The sequence below is a fragment of the Maniola jurtina genome, chromosome 9 (assembly GCF_905333055.1).
Source record: "Maniola jurtina chromosome 9, ilManJurt1.1, whole genome shotgun sequence".
Taxonomy (NCBI): Eukaryota; Metazoa; Arthropoda; class Insecta; order Lepidoptera; family Nymphalidae; genus Maniola; species Maniola jurtina.
Window position 1 is genome coordinate 13,232,787 of NC_060037.1, and position 20,346 is coordinate 13,253,132.

At 36.2% G+C, this 20,346-nt stretch overlaps 2 protein-coding genes across 3 annotated transcripts in view; one reads left to right on the forward strand and one right to left on the reverse strand.

Moving 5' to 3' along the window:
• LOC123868159 (mitochondrial cardiolipin hydrolase-like) overlaps window positions 1-10,952 on the reverse strand; it is a 166,227-nt gene extending 155,275 nt beyond the window's left edge. Inside the window, exons 1-4 of one of the 2 annotated variants that reach the window (XM_045910561.1) lie at window positions 10,398-10,952; window positions 9,978-10,300; window positions 9,756-9,832; window positions 7,787-7,821 (exon numbers count right to left, since the gene is read on the reverse strand). In XM_045910561.1, coding sequence (XP_045766517.1) covers window positions 9,812-9,832; window positions 9,978-10,300; window positions 10,398-10,857 — 804 coding nt within the window. In that variant the 5' untranslated portion in view covers window positions 10,858-10,952 and the 3' untranslated portion in view covers window positions 7,787-7,821; window positions 9,756-9,811. Of the gene's footprint in view, window positions 1-7,549; window positions 7,822-8,684; window positions 9,153-9,755; window positions 9,833-9,977; window positions 10,301-10,397 lie in introns of those variants that run through there. The other variant, XR_006796600.1, reaches the window with a different exon arrangement.
• Window positions 10,953-11,241: 289 nt separating this feature from the next.
• Window positions 11,242-20,346, forward strand: part of LOC123868162 — a 37,286-nt gene continuing 28,181 nt past the window's right edge. Inside the window, exons 1-11 of the mRNA XM_045910570.1 lie at window positions 11,242-11,841; window positions 14,187-14,354; window positions 14,894-14,957; window positions 15,540-15,762; window positions 16,292-16,500; window positions 16,729-16,877; window positions 17,712-17,886; window positions 18,415-18,505; window positions 18,779-18,947; window positions 19,669-19,735; window positions 20,149-20,281. Coding sequence (XP_045766526.1) covers window positions 11,471-11,841; window positions 14,187-14,354; window positions 14,894-14,957; window positions 15,540-15,762; window positions 16,292-16,500; window positions 16,729-16,877; window positions 17,712-17,886; window positions 18,415-18,505; window positions 18,779-18,947; window positions 19,669-19,735; window positions 20,149-20,281 — 1,819 coding nt within the window. The 5' untranslated portion in view covers window positions 11,242-11,470. The remainder of the gene's footprint in view (window positions 11,842-14,186; window positions 14,355-14,893; window positions 14,958-15,539; window positions 15,763-16,291; window positions 16,501-16,728; window positions 16,878-17,711; window positions 17,887-18,414; window positions 18,506-18,778; window positions 18,948-19,668; window positions 19,736-20,148; window positions 20,282-20,346) is intronic.

Sequence of the window (20,346 nt, forward strand, 5' to 3'; positions counted from 1 at the left end):
GTATTGGATATTTGTAAACATTTTACGGTTAGCAAACATCAGTATACTACAATTCAAAGTTAAGCAAATAATAAATACTTTAATCTTATATAATTTACTTTTTTGATTAGTATTATGTTGATGTAAAATTAAACTTGTTGGTCGTCGTTTCTACCGATAGATGTCCCATTCTGAACATTGGTTACATGATTTTGCTAGGACCACGGTATTATTTATTATGAAAATGAAGCTTATATCTAGCTCCTAAATATCTAACTACCAACAATTCGCCCAAAAGTTAATTTCGTTCCACTTCACATTAAAAAGTTTGTTCTAGAAACTGAAGGAAAATGTAATTTATAGGGGTCGTGCGTACGTACCTATTTACTAAGACTGAAATTCAAGACGTTAAAAAAACAATAGAAATCAAAAACATGGCACGCGCCCGCGGGCAAACAGGAAGACTGGCAGCAGGCCGTTAACCATAGATTAAATAAAAAATTGAAAAAAAAAAAACACGACGCAATTCCTTTTTTCATTCGTTCACTCATTCGTTTTAGGCTGTATGCATTGTAAGTATAGAAACGAAAATGCATTTCGGGGCCGAGAGAAATATGGGTACGTACCTACCCGATATTGCATTCAAGGTGCACTTTTTTCTAAAGCCCCGTTTCTGCGAGACGGTTTTTGTGCAAAATCTTACATCTATTGTACAATGAAACCATACTTGGCAGCGCGGACAAAGCTTTTCAAGAAAAAAATCGGAGCGACTCGTCGCACCTGGTTGAATATAACCAATCTAAAAGGTCGTAGCCGCCTTAATGGTGTCTATCGTAAATCTTTTTTATCCCCCAATAAATAGAGGCCTAATTGCTTAATACGGGCGTCGAATATACTGTACTAGTTATAGGTATCTGAAGATGTTATGTTCAATAATAAGAGAAGACATTTGAGTTACGATATGTCAAATAGAGCTTGGGGATCCGCTCTGATTTTTTTTATTTCTTTTTAAAGGCAGGTGATGTTACTGTTATAGAAAGCGTAGAATTCAATTATTCGCCTATTGACAGCGAGAATATGGCCGTCTTTAGTCTGGTTGCCAAGTGAGGACCCCTCCGGTAAAGGCGCCTCGTTCGCATTAACGCACTTCTACAAATTGATCGTAAATTCCGATGAATAACTGAATAATATGAATTTGAAGTGGTTACGCCTATTTATTGCTGTTTTTAGGAAGTCGTAAAATGTATTTTATAGGCTATAAGCGATCTAGGACGCTTTTTTCATTTAACATTTTAATTTCGCAGAAACGCACTCTGTTTTTTTACAAAATGTAAAGCATGGATGAGCAATGTTTTTCCAATTTCTGATATTTAATCAAAGAAATTAAAAGTACTTAGTACAACAGCTAGCGTGCTCCCTAGCGCATAATACAAACATAGTTTGGTTCTCATTTTAATATTAACCAATCAAACTCAGTGAAATTTTCTTAGATGTGTTTCAAAAGTTCTATTTGTATGGTAGCTTAGCACTAGATTCGACTTTCGTCATTCATCCAATTTCGTTCCGTCATCCATGAGAATATCTCTGATGTGCCCCGGATTCAAATCGGACATATTATGACATAAATGTTAAAAAGGTGCTCTGAATTAGCTTGGATTTGGATCAAAGATCAAATTAGTGCGTAAGCAATATCCGGATTCGGTCAAAGTTTTATATATATCCGTATTTTCACGAATTTGTAACCGCTCTTAGGCAGCAAGTAGGTACCAGTATGAAATAAAACACTATCTTTCCATATATCTGGTAATCACAGAGCCTTGCGATTGTCTTTGTTCATTTGTTTTCAATACAATCGCAGGCCGGCCTTCGGGATTGAATACTTAATCTTGTTCTTTCATACACAATGTAAGTACACCAAAATGGACGAATGTCCGTTTATAGCTACTTATCGATTAAATATTTAGTTAAAAAGTTTTCTATGAAAAATCGTAGTCTATCTATAGCTAAGGATCTTTTCTACAAGTCGTCTAACGAACATTAGCTCCGCATTAAAAGTGCAAAATAATATCAAAGTAGTGATGTAACTTACAAAATAAAAGGAAACTCATTCACAAGCTTTTTTTATAATTTACCTAACTATGTAACTTATTCCCGCAATTTCGTCTGCGTCGACTGCACAAATTTCAAACCCCTATTTTACTCTCTTAGGGATTGAATTTTCGAAAATCCTTTTTTAGGGGATGTCTACGTCATGAATCTGCGTGCTAAACTTCAGCCCAGATCCGACCAGTAGTTTGAGCTGTGCGTTGATAGATCAGTCAGTCAGTCAGCTTTTTGTTTTATTATATTACTAGCTGACGCCCGCGACTTCGTCCGCGTGGATTTAGGTTTTTTGAAATCCCGTGGGACCTCTCTAGTTTTCCGGGATAAAAAGTAGCCTATGTGCTTGGATGAATAAATACTCCCTATGTGCTAATCCAGGATATTATCTATCTCCATTCCGAATTTCAGCCAAATCCGTCGAGTAGTTTTTGCGTGAAGGAGTAACAAACATACACACACACACACACACACACATACAAACTTTCGCCTTTATAATATTAGTGTGATAGTGTGATATTAAGATCACAAAGTTAGTGCAGAAAAACACATAGGTACCTACAAAGCAAAAGAAATATATAGGCAGGTACATTTTGGCGGCCTTATCGCTACCTAGCGATCCCTTCCAGCTTTTCCTATCATATATTTAGGTAATAATCCTTTACATTTTAATAGGATTTTTCCAATAAGTTAACGTTTTATTATATCACGCGAACGTCGCCGGCGGGAACTGTTAGTTAAACGTTTTATCGCAACATATCGGTCGCATATCAAAATGCCTCTTTATAAACGCAACTTCCTCCACTTAGTATCCATTTCTGGATGCGTCCGGTGCAGTTACCCTTCGGCTCTTTGTTTGTAAATATAAAAACATTTTAATATGTAAAACCGTGCGTGACTCACACGGCTTTGGGGGTAAAGGTGCCCCACACAGCTGGGCTATACTATTCTTGTAATTTCTAGTAAATGAATTCTTAGTCAAGAGCTAACTTGCCGTACAATCAAATAAGAATACCGGCCAAGTGCGAGGCAGACTCGCGCACCGAGGGTTCCGTACTCGGTTATTTTTTCCGACATTTTGCACGATAAATCAAGTTATCCTACGGAACCCTTATAGGGTAAGTAAGATGATATAGTGGTGATAATTACTACGAGGTTTCTATGGCGCCCAGGTCAAATTTTCAACTCTTTACCTATAACGGTTCATGAGATAGACTGTACTGTACCCATATCTGTTCATGAGATAGGCTGACAGACGACAAACAGAGGGGTCACGTTGGCAGTCTTCAGGTACGGAACCCTAATTACAACAAGAATAGGTCTAATTAGAACGCTAAAATCGCATAGCAGCACGGTTTTGCCAGTAGGGTGGTAACTAGCCACGTCAAAAGCCTCCCACCAGAAAAAAGAAAAAAAAATTGGTTGTCTGTAAAGTCGGTTTACTGACAATACTGATAGTTGAACGTGACAACAAAGGCCGATTGTGCTTCTTTGTCGCTCGTTCCGCGCTCTCGCTTGCACTTCAAGCCTTACATGGAACGCCTCAGAGCGAGGTAACGCCGCATGAGTCATGTTTTTTCGTGCGTGCAGCCGGCTCTATCGAATTATAAGACGTTGTCACGTCAAAAAACAGAAAACAATAAAATGCTCGTAAGATAATGTCATTTACGAGAAAGAGTTCATAAGGAAAGGAATCAGTTAAAACTAGAATTAGGTGTGTGTTGTGTATCACACGGTCATTCGCCGATAACTATCTTTACGACCATAGTTACGCGGTATGGGTCAAAGATTGTGAAAATGTAGTTTATGTCTTGCTTATTAAAAGAAAAGCTGGTGGGTTCCGCATCCTGACTACTTATCTAGTTATTTTACGGCCAAAATTAATGCTTAATCTATCTTTTTATCTAGATTGATTATTAATTTCGGCCGTTAGACGTCCTGTAAACTTGATGTAGTGTTAAAGCGAATTTGTATCTTCATTATCAACAAATAGTGAATAGGCATAGGCGAAGTTTATAAGGAAAGGAATCAGTTTAAACTAGAATTAGGTAAGTTGTGTATCACACGGTTATTCGCCGATAACGATCTTTACGACCCATAGTTGCCTCGCTATGGGTCAAAGATTGTGAAATGTAGTTTATGACTTTACTTATTAAAAGAAAAGTTGGTGGGTTCCGTATCCTAGCTATAGTACGCGACAGGTCGAGATGGCAATCGGGGTATGAGCGGGTTGTATAAATGTGGGGGCTGTGCGGGGCGTTACCACTTATGGCATTCTAATTCCGACAATGGCAGCATCATCTTCATAGGATGACATAAAAATATTTACTTGAAAGTGCAGTTTAAGAAATTAGTCAAAACAATGAATTCGACATGAGTTACAAATTACTCGATACTATAACATTAGTTATAGTATCGACTAATTTAGTATAAAAATCTTTACTTAAAAGGGTCCAGTTTAAGTAATTATACTTAAACTGGACCCTTTCAAGTAAAGATTTTTATATAAACCTGCGAGGATGATACTGATATTTCGCGGGCAGACCCGCGTACAGTTATTTAAGATACCTGTAAAACCCACGTAGCGAAAAAGCTAATTTTTATCTTCACCATCATCATCTCGGCTCGCTACTGGTACGGGTCTCTTCTCAGAATGAGAAGGGCTTAGCCATAGTCCGGCAGCTGGTCAAGTGCGGATTGGCAGACTTCACACACCTTTGAGAATATTATGGAGAACTCTCGGGCATGCAGGTTTCCTCACGATGTTTTCCTTCGCCGCTAAAGCAAGTGATGTTTAAATTGCTTAGAACACAAGTTGTGTTGCAAAGAAAAGTTAGGGGTGCGTAAAAAGGATCGATTTCTGGAAGTCCATAACCACAAGGCTATCACCGCAATAATTTATACCTTACGTATAATTAAAGTATATGTACCTACTGTTCTATTACCTATACTACTAACTTGCTTAATAGTTTTTCTTACTTAGTAAACCAAATGAAATTTTAATAAGTATCTATTAAAATTGCATGAAATAAGATAGCTTTAATTGACTTTTAACCTAGTACATAATATGTAAAACCATTAGTACTTAACATTTACATGAGATAAGACACCTTTAATTGACTTTTAACCTGTTACTTGCCCTTGTAGAAATTGGAAAATCAAATAACTAAGTAACGGTCTAATAGCTAAGAAGTTATTTTCTAGGGTTCCTTACCCGAAAGGTACCCACGGGGCCTTAATTCTAAATTCTTTCTGTCCGGCAGTACCGCAATAGGTAGAGTTAAAATTTTCACAGAATGTGTATTTCTATTGCCGCTATAATAACAAATATGAAAATAAAAATAAATAAATAAATGTTATTACTTGTACAATGGCGCGAAACCCTTCGTATGGGAGTCCGACTCGCACATGACCGGTTTTTTCGCAAAGCATAATAACACACATCATTGGTCACCCATCCCCGTTCGTTTACGGAACACTAAAATAAATAAAAAGCCCTAATAAGCGCAGTTTGTATGCCATCGCGATCTAACATACACCTTTATAGCACCTTCCAGGAATATGGGAGCATTATTGTAATAAAACGTTTTGTTTGTATACGAATGAGGTATCAAAGGAAAGTTTATTAAACCCTTGGACGGATAAAACGCGCGGCGGCAGTGACGGCTATAGTCGAGTGAGCGAGCGACATTGTGTCAAGACCAAGAGTGTTTACTAACAAATCCAAAGAGTGTTCTCTAGCAACTTATGCCTGCCATAGGTTATTATAGGTTACTATAAGTCATAAGTATACTATAGACATAAAGCGTAAAACAAACTATAGGACGCGTCCGTAAGCCGCGGCTGACAGACAGGACTGATAGGTGTGAATAGTCGTTTGAGACGTGGCTTGTGATATATCTCGAGGACAGAGAGAGCTTTCAAGGTAACGTCCGCGACTTACGAGTACTTCCAATAGTTTGCACAGTTCAGTGTACTATATTATCCAGCCACCTATTAGTCGGAGCTGTCAGCCGCGTCCGTAAGCATCCGATAATTTGTTTCCGGCTTAATTATTATGGCTGACATTTAATATTGACAGGCAACAGTCGTTGGCTTTGTCAGTAAAAATTGCTGCCGCCTACTGTTGCGTTTGGCCATAGCTTTAATATCTACTAGTACGCAACTCTTGGTAGCCTGAGTCAAAACTGACTTTTATTGCTCAGTAAAGTAGAGGATTGATGACTCCTGTGTTTTATCATTTATTACAGTTTTCTCTTTAGTTATTAGCCGTTAATAAACTACATGGAGCTGACCTGAGACTGTGACAGTAGGTACTCAATAGGTACCTACTACCTATCTAGATATAAGTAGGTGTACTGATTCTGAGCGCACCTAAATTTTAGAGTATTCGCATCTTTTTCTTACCAATATAATAAAGAAAGGGACAGAAAAGGACAAATCTAATTTAATTTAGAACTGTCAAACCTCGTGACTTTAGATTATGACCCTATTATTTTTTAGTGCGCTCAAAAATTTAGTTTTTAAAATTAATTTTCCGTCTTTTTTAGCAAATTAAAAAGAAAAAGAGGCAGATACTGAAAATTTAGCTAAGAGAAAGACATCAGAATCGACGCCAATTCGACGAAGTCCCTTCTTGTACCGGGTACACTAGATAGAGGTTCTACCTAAATATAATTCAAACTTAGTAATGTAGTCAATAAAGCCATAAAACAGCCAATCTTCGGAAATCCCCAGAAACAGCTCCTATTTTTATGACTTTTCTTTAAAATTTCCGTTTTCTTAACATTATTTAATACCAGAAACCTTTTGAAGCTGGAAAATAATTTTTAATACTTTTTAAACCATTATGATATTTATATATGACATCAAGTAAAACGTTACCTTCTCTTTGAGAGGTTGTAGAGGACAATTATTGCTATCAAACGACTTCTAAAGACCTATAGCCAAAAATACCCGATTTTGAGTTATAAATCGTTTCGTGTGTTTCAGAAAAAATACGTAAGTATTTGTTTCTGTAAAATTAATTTAAAAATAAAAGTAAGGCATATCGTCAACTTTTTATTCAGTTTCTAAGTGGCAGACATCTCAATTAATAATTGTACTAAAATAGAAATAATCCTTAATCTTCAGTTAGGGCTCCGAAACTGTACCAGTTTCATAATTTCTATTTTGTTATTTTGCCAAAAATGCTATTTTTCTTCAAAAAAACACAGAAGTTATTGGTCTGCAGATTATCTCCAAAAATTCCTAAGCTATGTAATAATGTACAAAAATCTATAATTAAATTAGGAAAGGATAAAATAATTTTACTAAGAGAGGAGAGATTGGCCAGTAAAAATGTAAAAACTTAGTTCAGTTTTAAATCAAGACACAGAGCGCCATCTAACGTAAAACTGAAAACGGTAAATAGCACTACTCGCCACAAGATGGCGGTGTTCTCTTAAAAATAAAAATATAATTCCCTTACCAGCGCTATCTAGTGACGAATAGCAGAACTTCCTCATTTGCTCAGCAATGCTAACAACGCCATCTATTGAGAATCACTGCATCCAATAAAACGCACTTTTTTCAAAACACAATTATTTCAGCAAATAATCTGCTGGTAACTTCACACACTTCAAAATACTTGTTTCACGTTTTAAAATTACCATTTTGGTGTATTTTACATTGATGCACTAGGTGAAAATTTGTTGCACTAAAACACTTGCACATGTGGTGTTGCATCATTGGTGCATACAACTGTAACAAAGAAAGAGGTTATTAGAATTTTGCTGTAATAAATAATTATGTCATAAATTCCAGTAAACAGGATTAATAAGGACTTATAAAACTGATAAAAATTAGAAAATAATATGATTCCACAAACCAAGGTTTGAACATAGAGAAATATTATATTTTTCATATCATGGATTTACCATGTGATTTTTATAAAATCATCTTGATTAACATGTGACAATTTTAATTATAAATTTTTCAGTAATGTTTACATGATTCCACACCAATTGATCAAATAGAGTAGTACAATTTCCCTCGGCAAACGACACATGCAGTCAAAAATATATTTTTTACAAAAATATAGGCACTAACATACTTTTTAAAATAGACACTGTCTTGCTCAGTCTTTGCAAAATAATATCATGATATTCAAATAGAATTGCACATGGCAATAGTGGAGCAATTTTGTAACCCAAAAATTTAGATAACCACACTTATTAATCACATGTTGCACTATTTAAAGTGAAGATTATATAGATATTTGAACTAGAGTTACTAAATTAAGAATCCTATATTCCATATTTAATGCAGTGAATGAAACAAAACTTGTAGTTATGTTAAATTTAAATCCATGAAAGTTATCTGTGAAGTCTATATTTAATGTTTTCTCAGCCAGTTGATGTAATGATATTTTAATTTACAGTTGTAAATCACTTAAAATTTTAATGATTCCTAATATATAGCATCTATTGTCACCAGTATTCAAAGAAAATTAAGAGAAAAAAAAAATAACATGCTCATTCTAGAGTGACCTTCATATCACTCTGAAATATGCTGTTTTCTCGTAATTATTAGTATTTGAGAATGTAAATGTCTTTTGTACATACCATTTGCACTTCATCCTAGTAATTTCTGATCCAGAAACACAATTCCATCCACAAAATTTTGAATAGAAAATAACCAAAGTGCATTAGCAAAACGAACCTAACACTCGTAGAAAACCACGTTTTTTACGTAAAATATACAAATTTGAGATTGGAAAGATCGTATACTGAGAGATAGAACGTTTACAACGTTAAATTTAAAGTTTCAGCCGCATTTTCTTGATTCAAATTTCAGAAAATGACTGTAAAATGCAAGCACGTGCACATCAACTGCACCTATAATAAGAACTTGAAAAAAATATTTTTTTCACTAGTCTACACGGTTTAGTACAACAATTCACACTCTTTAGATACTCCTACGTAATTCTAGCTTAATTAATAAATATATACTTTATAACCAATTCGAATATCAGCGGCTGAAAAAAACTACACAAAGAAAACATATGATCGATCGAAATTGAAGTGCACATGGAATTGTCTATGGTTTCTGTAAGTCATCTGTCATCTGAAGACTTGAGTGAATGAATGAACATATAAAATTTTTTTTTTCTTTTTGTTGCAGTTGTTCAACAATCGGGCGATTATACTTTTTGCTTGTAAAAAAAATTAAAACAGAATATGTCATACCCCCCCAAGTCTTTTAAAATACTATACATACTATAAAACTATACTATAAAATATCTTATGTCTCTATTTCTTTTGCGAAATGCAATTAACGAAGAACGCATATTTTATTTTAAAATTTGTTTTTCCATGTGTTTTTTTTTTGTTTTGATGCCATTATTAATAATATAACCTTTGACTCACAATGACCACTGTATTTAAAAAATATATAATATTATGTAATTATAATTTTTATTATAGTGTTTTATCCACTAGGAATGTTCTAAATACATATCGAAAAATTGCAAGCCCAGCAGGATTCGAACCTGCATCTTCTGGGGACCTGCCCCACACTTTTTGATATGTATTTAAAAACATAATTAACTATTTTTAAATACATCGGTACCAAAAATTTTTAAATAATTATTTTTATATTTATAACAATAATAAGATTAGCTGGGTCATACTTACTGTTATATATTTTATATTGTCTGTTTAGAGTTGCTTTAAAATTATTCGTCAGTTTGTCATAGCGTTGAAAGAAGAGCCTGAAAATATTTTTCATATTATTATAATTATCAAATATTATGTAAATATAGAACAATAATTATCATAATTATAAGAACTGGTAACAATCATTACTTTTGTTTTAATAATAATAATGTAAGAAAGCAATACCTAGTTTATACTCACTGGTTCATTTTCAACCCATAAGCTATCAAACTCTTTTTCAAATTTACTGACGATATTGGGGTGGGATGTTACAATAACGCTTTCGTGGTTTGAAACCATGGCCTGGGTAGACCAGTTTAATGATCCTGACATGACAAAGCCTTTGCAAGGTTTCATTTTTGTTTGTTGCAAATTATTATGTTTTGTTAATTGTGCATGAATGTTTAATTTCTCTGCGTAGGTTTTTAGTATGTGTTTCCGCTTGACAGCTTTTGGACCATCTACTATGCAGAATTTATGGTGCATCAGGATAGATTTTTTATTTGTCTGCACTTGAATGAAACCTGTAAAAGAAGAATATTGTGATAACATTAATTTTATCAAGCATATAACATTAACAATAAATAAAAAGTACGTATCTTCAGGTTAAACTGAACTTACTGTATTCCTTTAGCTTCTTAATTTGAGATGGTGCAGTGAAAGCCATATCACTATCAACAACTATTCGTATTAACACGTGCCTTTGTCCCAATCTTATCAATTGTTCCGCAATTTCAGCACTGGTTATAAGATACATACAGACGTCTAAAGTTTCACGCGCTGATTTGATGTATTTTATCAATTTGAAGCAGTTCAATTCTCTGCTCTCACATATTGTTACGTCTTTATTTGATGGTACTTTTATTGTGTGTCGGATTACATCATTGGAAAACAATATCACGTCATTTATTTCACGATTTCTAATGTTCATCATATCACAACCAGCTTCATCACTTACAACTTTGGATTGAGAACTCTTTTTAGAGTTGAAAAAGTAATTACACAGCTTTTTTATTACTTGGGAAGCAACAACAACCGTAGCTGTGGATGCCAAAAGAAACTTTGCACTTTTCCAATCCATTTTAGCGTTTTTTTATGTTTTCACTATAAACATAACTTTCACCACAAATATTCCACCATGATGCTCACGCATTTGATTTTTATTTTTTTCCAAACTACCTACAAATTAGTACTTAATTCATCAAAAATGACAGATTATTCTAATATATATTTGGTCATACAATTGTATTTTAATAATCAAAATGGATTCAATATTCTAATTTGATTTTCTAATCTGAAATATTATAATTTATATTTGCTTTTTAACAATAATAAACTTAAAATAAAAATATGAGGGTAAGACCGAGTAACTGGTTGACTGACATCTCCAGACTACTATAATAATGATCTGTGGTACAAAGCTCTCAAGCTGTCATGTGACTGTCATTGTCAAATGTCATTTAATCTTTTTTGCAAGTGTTTGCAAGAATTTGTTTTTGTTGATTGATTTTTAAGAAAAGACAATGGTGATAAGAAAATAGTTGAGATTTATTTATGTTCTTTATGAAAAGAACGATGATACGGTTACAAAATAACAAAGTATCGCACAGTTCATAAAGAACGGAGTTATAGAATTTAGTAAATATTTATTTTAATAAATATAATTCCGACTGCGCATCGCAGTAAGCAAAAGTATGCCGAAAATCCCGTACAAAGCTGAAAAATGCCAGGACGAAGACGAAGACTATGAGATAGTCTCATTCGAGGACTTCTGTGATAAGTCGCCAGGTTCAAAAACTGATTTATTAACGCTGAACGATAATATTAACTACCGACTGCACTATGAGAGCGATAAGGGTTCTAATATCGTTGAAACTGGTGAACCATCAACTCGCAATGTTGGTATGCATACTGAGACGTCTCTGAACGGTCCTAAGAACGCATCATATAAGAGAAAATTGTCTTTTGCTCCCTTTGGAAAAACTGACAAAACAAATCGTGGAACCCTTTTCGGTGGTGTGATACCAAGGCCACGGAATGAAGGAGAACCTTCTAGGGAACATAGGTGGGTACAGTGCATGCAAAACAAGTAGGCCAATCCTAACAAGAGTCATATGACTGCTTATTTTACAGAAACTGATCTCAGCCGGACTTCAGTATTTAATCCTTTGTCTGGGTACACAATATGTATCCTTAAGTAAACAACGCTTATGCATTAGTGCAGGGATGTGATAAGTTAATGGTGAATTGACAAAACTCTGCCCTACTTGTTAAAAATGGGATTCAATATTAGTTCATGTAATAAAAACATTGATTACTTTGTTGACTCTTAAGGTCAATAACTGCTGTTAAGACAGTAATCATAATACAGTGCATTGAACCTTCATATAAAGATTAATCCTTTGTTACGAATTATACAAAGAGTTTATTCAGCTACAAACTGAATTCAGTTCTTCAAAAATTGTTGAATAACTTGAAGTACTTATATTAAAATAGCTTGAAGTACTTACTTACCAGATTGTATTTGAAGTCCAAAAATCTCACATAGTTCAGTTTTAGGTGTGAAAATAAAATGAAAGGGTATGTCATTTCTATTATAGGTAGCTAACTTCAATTACTAGTTGTTATTTTAAGACTGAATGCGGAGAATCTTTATTAGTGGGAGTCCTGGGGAGTCTATGCTATAAAGAATACCTACAAACTACATATATTTTGAGACAGCTATCTAAGCTATATGTTGATATGCCAATTTGTCAAGTTCTTTCATCATCATCATCATCATCGTCAGCCTGTGGACGTCCACTGTTGGACATAGGCCTTCCCTATAGAGCGCCACCACACCCGGTCCTCAGCCTTCCTCATCCAGCCACTTCCCGCCAGCCTGCGGTGACAGGCTGACCTTGTCAGTGACCTTGGTTCTCCTGCGGATCTCCTCATTTCGGATCTTATTCCTCAGTGAAACTCCTAACATAGCCCTCTCCATAGCTCGCTGAGCAACTTTGAATTTGTGAACAAGGCCATTTCTTAAGTTCTTTCAAGTTCTTTATTTATGTATAAACTATAAAGATGCTTAGTAAGTAAGAGAATAGAATATAATATTTTTATTCAAGTAAACTTACAAGTGCTATTCAATTGTCAAAAAAATTTACCACTGGTAAGGAATGCCATTCCTACTGAGAAGAACCAGCAAGAAAGTTGGTGGTTACTCTCAATAATATAATATCATAGCAGAGAAAAATATGTTTAACTGTATATTGACATTAATTGACCCTTGATTATCTTTTATTATGTTTAGAGCTTGAGATATTAATAACAATAACAAAATCCTACTAATATTATAAATGCAAAAGTTTGTATGTGTGGATGGATAGATGTTTATTACTCTTTCACACAAAACCTACTGGAGGAATTTGGCTGATTTGACTGGGAATGGAGATAGATACCCTGGATTAACACATAGGCTACTTTTTATCCCGGAAAATCAATGAGTTCCCACAGAATTTTTAAAGACCTATACCATGGGAACGAAGTTGCGGGCATCAGCTAGTATGACTATAAATTCCTATTTTATACTTTCCCCCACTTTATACCCAGTTACAATATTTATCATAATATACTTTGTTTTGCTCAGTCATTGCTGGATTGTTTTAATATCACTGTTTTATATTCACCACACAATTTTTGTTTGTAAGTAAGGACTCAATTTTTTTTTACTTTAACTGCAAAAAAAAACCAGGCAAATGTGAGTGGAAATCACACATAAAGTAGTCCATACCATCTACAATACAAAAACTCTATCTACAAATACAAAAAATAACACTTAAATCTTTTTTTTTTCTGATGTAATCACAAATTCACGGTTTTCGGGGTTTCCCTTTACTTGTGCTTTAAGAAATTGCTATGGGAAGTACATGATAGGTATTAATGTCCTTGATTCTTGACAGACATGACAGTCAGGTCGATAACAAAGTGGTCCTTGTAGGACCTAAAAAAATCCTAAGCCCTAAGCCCTAATTCGCACGAGCGTTAAAAAGCGTTGCGTTAAAACCCGGCGTTGCGCTGAAAATACAAAGTCTTCTTCCAGACCTTATCCCATGTTACGTGGGCTTGGCACAACATGTCTTCCTCTTCCACTCTCTTCTGTCATCCATCAACTTATCATCTTCCCCTTTTATACCCATATCCTCTTTTACGCAATCCATCCACCGCGTTAAAAAAGCGTTGACGTGTGAACAGATACTTGGGAATGCATTTTTCTATTTGAACGCTTTTTTAACGGACGTTAAAAAAAGCTCTCGTACGAATGAGGCCTTATAGTGTCCCTTTCTTTTTCTCTGAGATAAGAACCCTAAAAAAAAACTTTCTTGTGCTGCTTTTATTAAATTTTTATTTTTACCTATTGTATTTCAGATACGAAAGATTTTCCCACAGTCGCAGCTGGCTGGGTGGTTGTTGGGAGACCACATCGAACCTGTTTCCTGGAATGGTGGCCATGGCACTGCTCTGTGCGCTGTGCTTTGGCGCGTGGTGGGCGGTGGGCGGTGCCCTGGGCGGAGGCTGGGGTGATGCCCATTATAGGTAAGGGGTAAAACTTGTAAAAACTTGCGCCTCGATAGCTCAACGGTTGAGGAGTAGACTGAATTCCGAAAGGACGGCGGTTCAAACCCCACCCGTTGCACTATTGTCGTACCTACTCCTGGCACAAGCTTTACGCTTAACTGGAGGGGAAAGGGGAATATTAGTTAAGATTAGCATGGCTTGTATTCTTTTATTTAAGTTATGATGCGTTACAGTGGTGGGAGGGGTGTTCAAACAATGTGGCATAGTGCCCAGCAAGCAACTTGGACCTGAAAAGCTTAGTGGGAGAAAGTTGGCGAATCGAGGAAGTCAAAGTCGACGTACTCTTATCAACCAATCGCGTGCACCCGCGCCGACTGATCAACCAATCGCGCGCACGTACCATTTGTCAGCCAATCGGGTCAATGCTCAAGTTGTTTGCCGGGCACTCTATATTACATTGTGTTTGTGTTCTCACTGTCTTCGTTACGTCGAACTAGTGAAATTAAGTTTTAAAAGTTTACCTTGTTCTATTTGCCTATTAATTTCTAATTTTTTAGGAGACTATGGCAGCGCGCGCACCCTGACGACGTGAGCAAGCCGCTATCACCAGTTATTGAAAAGGTAAATTAATTATGAAGTGAAACTTCTTTTGTACTACTTTTGTGATTTGAAACTCTATGAAACGCAAGTGTCAGGAAAAAGAGAGAAACACATCTAAAAGAGAGAGAAAGAGCTTGTGGGAGAGTGAAATAGAATACATTGTAAAGTATTTTGTGGTGTTTTGTATTGTAGGAAGTAATCTCTGGAACTACTGAACCAATTTTGAAAATTCTTTTACCAGTCGAAAGCTACATTATTTCTGAGTGATAAAGACTACATTTTATTTTCAAAAAATTAGAGATACCTACGAAAATTTTAATAAGCTACCTGTGCGAATCTGTGGCTGGATGCTATGTGGGATAAAATGTAAAATAATTTTTAAACTTGGAAACAAAATTATAAAAAACTAATTCAAAATCGGTTCATTCGATTAGGCGTTACGATGCCACAGACAGATACACACGTCAAACTTATAACACCTTTCTTCTTGGTTCGGGGGGGGGTTAAAAATAAACCCTACAACTATCCTACCCTCATACTCTTAATTTTTTTACATGTGATATTGAACTGTGTGATACTTATTCTGTTTATTTTTCCTTGCAGATAATACCAACGGAAAATCGATACCATGATCACAATAATCTGTCAACGAAGAACAAAATCAACATGTCCGAAATAAACAAAAAGAAGGATTACAATAAAAAGAGTGCTTACACTGAGAGACCGGTGGAAGTGTTGCGGGAAATGTGCGCTCAGGTGGCGGACAATATGCGCTTTGACTGCCACCCGCAGGGCGGCGCTAGTGAGGAGACATGTGCACAACGAGGTTTGTGTTACTATCTACTGTTTATAGGTTATAGTCAGAGTCAATACCGAAAAAGCGGTGGAAGTGTTGCGGGAAATGTGCGCTCAGGTGGCAGACAATATGCGCTTTGACTGCCAACCACAGGGCGGCGCTAGTGAGGAGACATGCGCACAACGAGGTTTGTGTTACTATTTACTGTTTATATGGAAGTTATTAGTCAGAGTCAATACCGAAAGACCGGTGGAAGTGTTGCGGAAAATGTGCGCTCAAGTGGTGGACAATATGCGCATTGACTGGCATCTATAGATAAAAAGTCTCTACAAGACACCTATGTCCGTCCGTCCGTGGACGCCTAAAGGTTGATAATAATGATTGATATCGGTTGATAATGATGATGAAGTTAGAAAGTCTCAAATTCCAGCTAAATGTTCGATCCAAATTATGAAAACTAAGTATCATCAAGTAGATCATCTACAGATCATCTACATTTTTTTTTAAATTCTAGTGTTTGTAGTATTATAGTAGTGATTTCCTTGAATTTGTATTGCAGGGTGTTGTTGGAAGGCCACATCTGTCCCGGGCGCGCCATACTGCTTCTATCCGCCACAGTACGATACGTATCAGTTCGTTAACAGCACAGAAACCAAACACGGCATGTATGTCTACTGCGGCCGGGGGAGAGACGCTGGGTATCCTAACGAGTTCAATACCATCAAGTTGGACTTTAACTACGTTTCCGATGACGTGCTGCAGATTAAGGTAAGAGATTACCTTGAGAGACAAGTAAATTTTTCCCTGTTCATGAATTGAATTTTCAAAAGTCTACGTATCTAATATATAATACATATTAGATACGTAGACATCTGCGTATAACCGTCACGTATAATAGCTATCTGCATGCCAAAATTCAGCCCCATCCATCCAGTACTTTAATATTTTTATTAGTTCCTTTTATATATTTACATGTAATAAAATTTGTCCCAACAGATTTTCGACGCGGAATTCAAGAGATTCGAGTCGCCATACCCCGAGATACCAATGGTATCGGGGCCCATATCACACCTGAAGTACAGAGTACAGGTGGACAGCTCAGCTGTTGGATTCAAAGTCATACGGAATTCAGACAATGTTACATTGTGAGTACATTTTATCTTCGTTAAAAGTAAACTAAAATAATCTTTACACCACATACAAATGTAATTATAACAAGATAGATTTTTGTACAATAGGCGGCCTTATCGCTAAAATAGCGATCTCTTCTAGGCACCTTACTCCTTACCTTCCATCCATCCATCCATCCATCACCCTGTAAGCGTCCACTGCTGGACATAGGCCTTTCCAAGAGCGCGCCACCAAACGCGGTCCACCGCCTTCCTCATCCACCCGCTCCCCGCCACCTTCTTCAGGTCATCGCTCCAGCGGGCTGGACCGATGACCTCCTCCTCCTTAGTTTCCTCCTCCTCCTCCTCCTCCTCCTCCTCCTCCTCCTTACCTTAGTGTAGAGGATATAATAAAAATTAAAGAAAGCATAAATACGTTTTATTTTCGTTATTGTCTAATATGATAGTTAGCTTTCAAAAAGGCTTTCATAACAAAATTCCGCAATTTTACACAAGTTTAAAAATCTATTAAAAGTACGGTTATGTAAAAAGCATATACATAATCGAAGATTATTTATTAATTATTATTATCGATAAATAAATGATCAAAGAGTTTAGATTTGCCAAATAAGTAAATTCGAATTCAAATGTTTGGAACTGCAATTACTTTTATACATGGCCTAATATTATTGTTAATCGAATCTTTGAAAAGAGCAACCGACGAGTTTCTTGCTGGTTTTTCTCGGTAGAAAAGGCATTCCAAACCACTGGTTCGGAATGCCTTTGGCACTGGCAAGTTTTGACGATTCAAAAGTACTCTCAAAAGTTTATTTGGTTAAAAAAATTATTTCTATTAATGTCTCATTTCAGAATGGACACTCAAAATATCGGTGGACTTATTCTGTCAGATAAGTTTTTCCAAATTTCATCTCTATTACCATCGGATCACTTGTACGGTCTGGGAGAGAAGCAGGCTGCCTTCTTGAACGATTTGAATTGGAAAACGTTTACATTATTCAATAGGGACATAGCTCCGACGGAAAATGTGAGTTAACTTTTTATATAGCTGTAATATACACAATGGAAACACTAAAAGCTATGGTTTCCTAGAAAAGAGGTGCTGTAACATAGCGGGCGTAATGTAGCGTCGATCAAACATAAATCAAAATATTATCTACTAACTGGTGCCCACGACTTCATCCGTGTGGATATAAATTTTTTTGAAGTCCCATGGAAACTCTTTGATTTTCCAAGATGAAAAATCTCCCAAGTCGGTCAATCCGTTGACCCGTTGTGGCATGTTTGAAGGGAAGCCAGGGCGGGTGGCTAGTATAACATAATATGAGAATCATATTGCTACTGATACCGTGTTTACTGTGAATGATATCGGTGTTGATAACGAAAATGACGTCCATTTTCAAATCGAAAACGTCAGATATTTTTTGAACTATTTATATCAATTAATTTTCGACTTTTTTTAAGGGGGTTGATGAAGAAAATGAAATCCATTTTCAATTCCCCGTGGAAACTGGATTTAAAAGATTCCTTTGTAACAAATATGTGTGATTTACAGGTTAATCTATACGGGTCGCAACCATTCTACTTGGCAGTGGAACCCAGCGGCCAAAGCCATGGCGTCCTATTGCTTAATACCAACGCGATGGGTAAAGCATTTTCTTTTCGTCTCTCGTCTGGCTTTACAAAGATTAGCCAATGTCAAGTTTGTAGTTATTTGTAACAAGTTAGTTAAACTATACAAGTATGGACCCCGTCTGTGCCGGCGCTCGCCGACATACGCACGGCACCCCCTTAGAGCGCTTTCCAGTCAGTTTTAACAAAAAAATACTCCAAAAAGGCAGAGCACGCCCGCCAGCTAACACCAACACAGACGAAGTCACTTTGCAGCTTTGCTCATCAGATAAGTATTGTCTTTTCAGATATAGTACTGCAGCCAACTCCAGCCATAACCTACCGGACGTTAGGCGGCATGCTAAACTTCTATATATTCCTGGGTCCAACTCCGCAAGACGTAGTGTCACAGTACACCGCGCTGATTGGCCGACCCTTCATGCCGCCATACTGGTCCCTAGGCTTCCATCTGTGCAAGTAAGATTCATTAGTCAAAGTCAAAATCATATATTCAAAGTAGGTACAATTGTACTCTTATTGATGGTCGAAATTGTTAAATTTTTAGGGTTTAGGGTTCCGTACACAAAGGGGAAAAACGGAGTCCTAATGATGCTACTCTTTTTTCTTTATTCTTGACTAGAGGATGCCCGCGACTTCGTCCGCGTGGATTTAGGTTTTTAAAGATCCTATGGGAACTGTTTGATTTTCCGGGATAAAAAGTTGCCTATATCAATTACATGGACGCAAGCTACCTCGGTACTAAATTTCATACAAATTGGTTAAGCGGATGGGTCGTTAGGAATTCCGTGGGAACTCTTTGATTTTCCGGAATAAAAAGTAGCCTGTGTCCGTCCCAGGGTTATAAGCTAATTCTGTACCAAATTTCGTAAGAATCAGTTAAATAGTTGGGCCATGAAAAAGTAGCAGACAGACAGACAGACAAACTTTCGCATTTATAATATTAGTATGGATTAGTATGGATAATGTTTAACATCAGGTTCCCTTTTTCTAATAAGTTGTACGAATATCCATCTGTAATATTCGTATTATATCATAAAATATTAAGCTCACTACGCTCGCGATCTTTTATTTATTTGTCTTTTTGTGTTTCTACTGTTTTAGGACAAATTTTATGGGGACGAATTATGTACTTGATAAGCTACTTATGAAAGTGTTCACAACTCTTATTATTTTTAAGGTACAATTACGGCAGCCTGAATGTAACCCGAGAAGTAATGGAGAAGAACAGAGAAGTGATTCCTTTTGTAAGTTTATTTTTTCATTTATTAGATGATGCTCATGCGTGAAGAGTTCGCGCACCAGATCCGAATTTCGTTTTACGGCTTCGGAATTCTTCAAACTTCTGCGAATTCGGCTACTTCGGATCCTAGTAATTCTCGAATCATATCGGATTGGGATCGAATGCAGTGCGTACATAAATTTCAAACCAATATTTTACCACCTTAGGGGATGAATATTCAAAAATCCTTTCTTAGCGGATGTCTACACTTATCTGCATGTAGAATATCAGTAGCGCTATCCGTCCAGTAGTTGGAGCTATGCGTTTATTGATCAGCCAGACAGCTGTCCGTTTATATATTTAAGATTTTCCTCAATTTATGATATGCAATATTATCGACTAAAGGTCCTCGGTCCAGTATTTCTGTGCTTGTTATAGGACGTGCAATGGAATGACATTGACTATATGAGTACGTCGAACGATTTCACATATGACACCAACAAGTACGCCGGCTTGCCACAGTTCGCCGAACAACTGCACGACAAGGGAATGCATTATGTCATACTTATTGGTGAGTGGTCATATAATGTCATAGAACAAATTAAATGATATCGAAACTATTAAGCTGTAAAGTTA